Source organism: Scardinius erythrophthalmus, assembly GCF_964197995.2.
Source record: "Scardinius erythrophthalmus genome assembly, contig: HAP1_SCAFFOLD_219, whole genome shotgun sequence".
Lineage (NCBI taxonomy): Eukaryota > Metazoa > Chordata > Actinopteri > Cypriniformes > Leuciscidae > Scardinius > Scardinius erythrophthalmus.
The window spans coordinates 56,567-61,371 of record NW_028296392.1 but is presented as its reverse complement, the minus strand read 5'-3'; the positions used below and the strand labels follow the sequence as shown (position 1 = coordinate 61,371).

Below are 4,805 nucleotides of genomic sequence, written 5' to 3'. Positions count from 1 at the left end.
AAGATATTTCGGTCTATGATTGTCTCACAATGTAATAATCTACATCGTCAAATTCCTTAGAATGAGAGCTTTCTTGTGATATATGACTTGACTGTTTTGTGAAATATATAAAAAATAAATATTTGTAGAAATATTTCTTCGCAATCATAAAGCGGAATTTTTTGCCTGGGACCAATGCATATTTAAGCTAATATTTCATTCGACATGTATCATGAAAACGAAAGTGATGCTATTCTTTGTAAAGCTTAGATTCTAAGCTTTAAAATGATACCATGAATTGTCTGATACCATATAAGGAAGTTTATTAAAAGAACGTACGAACATCATAACAAAGATTTTAAATCCCGGTACCGGGTTGGTGGAGTTTATGTGGTTAAATACACATTCATCTTCCCAGAGGTGAAGTATCCCTTTAAATAAGTTCATGTATGTTGTGCCTACTGTCTGACAACTGGTCTTTTGTTGGTGGTATTGGTGTCTTATAAGCCCATTAGGGCTGGGCATACAGTAGTATGCAAGACACAATAATAAAAACTATTCATTCATGAAGAACATGCAAACTCTGCGCAGTCCTGAATCTGAATATGTAAATCTGAACTGTTAAATCCTGAATTCTAAATTAAATGTGTAGTTATGAATCGTGAACACCAAGAAGGTTTTGTAAATCTTAATAAATCTCTCTTTCTCTCCTTCTCTCTCATTAATTCATTTCAATAGCCTGAATGTAATTTTACCACATGACTTTATTTTCTTTAAAGTCCCCCTGTGGTGAAAATCCAGCTTTTAATGTGGTGTTTTTAATCTGCTTTAAGACAAAGCATGTGTAAGTTCATAAGTCGACAGCATTGCTGAGTATTTCCTCCTTAAAACTGCAGTGAACCAAAGACAGTCTCAAAAACACGCTTTGAAATCGCTGGTGTTTCTGACGTCACAAACTACCTTGTAACCAATCAGATCAACGTGTGATCGCCAACCAGTGGATCTCTGAGCTGAGTGAGTGAGTGGAGGCGGGGCTCATCTGCATATTCATAGAACCGCGCATACTAAATGAGGCAAGGGTGTCGAGTTACACTCAAGATATTTGAAGAAATAATTTTCAAGGATATTGCAAATTAGCCCCGCCTCCACTCACTCACAAAACAGCTTGTGAAGTGAGCAGGGGAATGCTGTGTGTGTGTGTGTGTGTGTGTGTGTGTGTGTGTGTGTTACTGACAGACAGATGTTAGTTTCACTACAGAATGTGGTTTCACTTCAACTGTCAGTGAGTTAAAGAAAGTACAAGACTTTACAGTTTTAGAGACGCAGTGAATCAGTGTGTTCAAAAAACAGATATGTGTATGCCATACAATCTACACTTAAGAGTCTGATAATACGGCTCATGTCTTTATGTACAAACATCACTATGGTTGAAAATAAATGAAATGGGCAATGCTAAATAAAATAAACAGCATGTGTCAGTTTACAGCAATACTTTCTTTAACGAAATATGATATATCTCCTATCTCTCTCTCTTAAACACACACACACACACACACACACACAAAGTAAATTTTTTGTTTGTTTGTTTCTTTTTATTTAAATTATTTTTGTTTCAAGTTATACTGTGTAAAAGAAGTGTGTCGAGAACTTGATATTGAATTCTGTGTTTTTGAAAATTCAATAAAAAAAGAAAAAAAAAAGATATATATATATATATATAGTAAAATACCATGTAAAATACCAGTCACACGTCACGACTGAATATTGACTCAGTGCGCAGAACCGGAAGTGCGCCACAGTATCCGGTTAAACAGCAGCGACGATGGTTTATGTATCAAATGGTAAGTGCTAAAAACAAACCTTGTTTCTTTTAGAAAAATAATGTTGTTTTGTAGCGCAAACATGTACCACTCTTATCATATATAGCAAACTGCCATACGTGGCTAAATATGTAATTTAGCGTCATTGTGTTTGTGAAAACATCCATTATTGCTGGTTTTCTTGTCACTCTGAGATGTTTGGTGTGTGTGTGTGTGTGTGTGTGTGTGTGTGTGTGTGTGTGTGTGTGTGTGTGTGTGTGTGTGTGTGTAACAAGTGTAAACTGCCGACACACACGACCCGCTCTGGCCAACATATGGTTCTGTTAATGTTACAGATGATATCCGGGTAGGAATGTTACGAACGATATGGTAAACACACATCTCCTGAATATTAATTAGAACGAAACTGACGCATTTGTAATCGTGTATCTTATTGGCCCGTCAGTTTGAATATTCATGCATCATCCTGTTCATTGGCTTGCTGACCTTCCAACGTCACGTGTTAAATATTCATAACAGCGCGTTCGCCATAGGATTCACGATTGTCGTCATATATTTGATATGATTTATGATATATGATCTATGTTGTGATATTGCCCGTGTTTCAGGGCAGGTTCTGGACAGCCGGAGCCGCTCGCCCTGGAGGCTGTCGTTCCTCAGCGATCTCTTCTGGACCGCGGTCGAGTTCATCGGCTTGTTGTAAGGTTTTTTTTATTATTTATGAGTTTCATCACAGTTTTTAAAGCTCATGTTTGCAGAAGGAACTTTTCCAAGAAGCTCAACATTAAGCAACTAAATTCATAAACACATCGTTGGCTTGGGAAAGCCGGACCAGAGCGAACCATGCGGTTGCTATAGTACTCGGGGTGGTTGCTAAGGTATTCTGGGTGGTTGCTAGGGAGTTTACCTGTGATGTTTGACCTGTGTAATGTCTCCTCAGCTTCCAGACTCTGATTCAGCCAGATCTGTCTAAAGATGGACACGCCGGCTCATCATCACGCTTCAGCGACGGCAGAGGGTACGTGTGTGTGTGTGTGTGTGTGTGTGTGTGTAGCTTCAGCGATGTTAAGAGGGTGCGTGCGTGTGTGTGTGTAGCTTCAGCGATGTTAGTGTGTGTGCGTGTGTGTGTGTGTGTGTGTAGCTTCAGCGATGTTAGAGGGTGTGTGTGTCGTGTCCTGTTCTCTGTCTTTACCCTGTGTGTTCCCACAGTCCTCCTGGGTTCCCGGGGGGCCGCAGACGGATGGGCAGAATAAACCACGGCGCCGGTCCCACTCCTCCACCCATGGGCGGAGGCGGATGAGGACGGTACGTAAGAGACACACACACTTTATCGACTTTATTCTCGTAATCTTTCAACTTTAATCTCCAAAAATGCATAGAAAAAAAAACGTTCACTATCAGACTAGTTATTCATATTTTATTGGTTCTCTCTCGTTTTTTCATGCTCATAATTTTTTTTGTATGACAGGCTGGACACATACATTGTCATGTTTCATTGCATTATTATCACTAATAAACAATCGATTCAAAGCACAACTACACAATATGACTACAAAATCTTTAAAGTCCCCCTGTAGTCCATCATATTATCCCTTAAAACTCATCTTTGATCACCAAAATTACATAATGTTCCTTCATGCCTTTAAAAATTTTGAATGTAACTCGACACCCTCGCCTCATTTAGTATGCGCGCCGCTATGAATATGCAAATGATCCCCGCCTCCACTCACTCGCTCAGCTCAGAGATCCACTGGTTGACGATCACACGTTGATCTGATTGGTTTTAAGGAGGAAATACTCAGCAATGCTGTCGACTTATGAATTTACACATGGTTTGTCTTAAAGCAGATTAAAAACACCACATAGACACATAAACAACATTAAAAGCTGGATAAGAGTCTTCTGACAAATGATTGTATCTTTATGTTTCTTAGTTTGACCGTGTTAATGCTGAATAATGACTGAAGATCTGTGTGTGTTTGTGTGTGTGTGTGTGTGTGTGTGTAGGTAAACGCCTGCACGCTGTTGCAGGCGCTGAGGACCGTGACACACTGATGCTCCTGTAAAGCTGATGTTCGTCACACACTCCTCTTCCCTCGGCTGACGCTGCAAACGCAGACTCATGACGTCACTCCGGGAATACCTCACCGAGGGGCCGGAGCGGCTGATGATGGCGGCCACACACACACACACACACACACTCACACTCACACATACACTGACACTCTCACACACACACACACACACACACACACACACACACACACACACACACACACACTGACTCTCACACACACTGACTCAAACACACACACACACACACTGCCTCAAACACACACTGACTCAAACACACACACACAAACTGACTCAAACACACACACAAACTGACTCTCACATACACACACACACTGACTCTCGCACACAGTTTTTTAAGTAATGTCTTACAAAATGTATGTAGTGGCAGAAATTGTATGTACGATTTGCATCAATAAAGATAAGTTATGTGAGGATCTTTTGACTGATTTAGTTTTTTGTCCCATAACAAACCTTTTGTAACACATCTTTCCCTCGCGTCCCGTAACACATCTCTCCCTCGCGTCCCGTAACACATCTCTCCCTCGCGTCTCGTAACACATCTTTCCCTCGCGTCTCGTAACACATCTTTCCCTCGCGTCTCGTAACACATCTTTCCCTCGCGTCCCGTAACACATCTTTCCCTCGCGTCCCGTAACACATCTTTCCCTCGCGTCCCGTAACACATCTTTCCCTCGCGTCCCGTAACACATCTTTCCCTCGCGTCCCGTAACACTTCTTTCCCTCGCGTCCCGTAACACATCTTTCCCTCGCGTCCCGTAACACATCTTTCCCTCGCGTCCCGTAACACATCTTTCCCTCGCGTCCCGTAACACATCTTTCCCTCGCGTCCCGTAACACATCTTTCCCTCGCGTCCCGTAACACATCTTTCCCTCGCGTCCCGTAACACATCCTTCCCTCGCGTCCCGTAA

General features: G+C 41.6%; 1 protein-coding gene across 1 annotated transcript; it reads left to right on the top strand.

Annotated features, from left to right (window-relative positions):
* Positions 1 to 1,742: 1,742 nt before the first annotated feature.
* selenok (selenoprotein K) lies at positions 1,743 to 4,309 on the top strand. Its single transcript, XM_081394791.1, has 5 exons — positions 1,743 to 1,820; positions 2,408 to 2,498; positions 2,740 to 2,817; positions 3,009 to 3,104; positions 3,807 to 4,309. Exons 1-4 carry the CDS (start codon positions 1,802 to 1,804, stop codon positions 3,097 to 3,099), a joined length of 279 nt encoding a protein of 92 aa, XP_081250917.1. The 5' UTR covers positions 1,743 to 1,801; the 3' UTR covers positions 3,100 to 3,104; positions 3,807 to 4,309.
* The last annotated feature ends 496 nt before the right edge of the window (positions 4,310 to 4,805 follow it).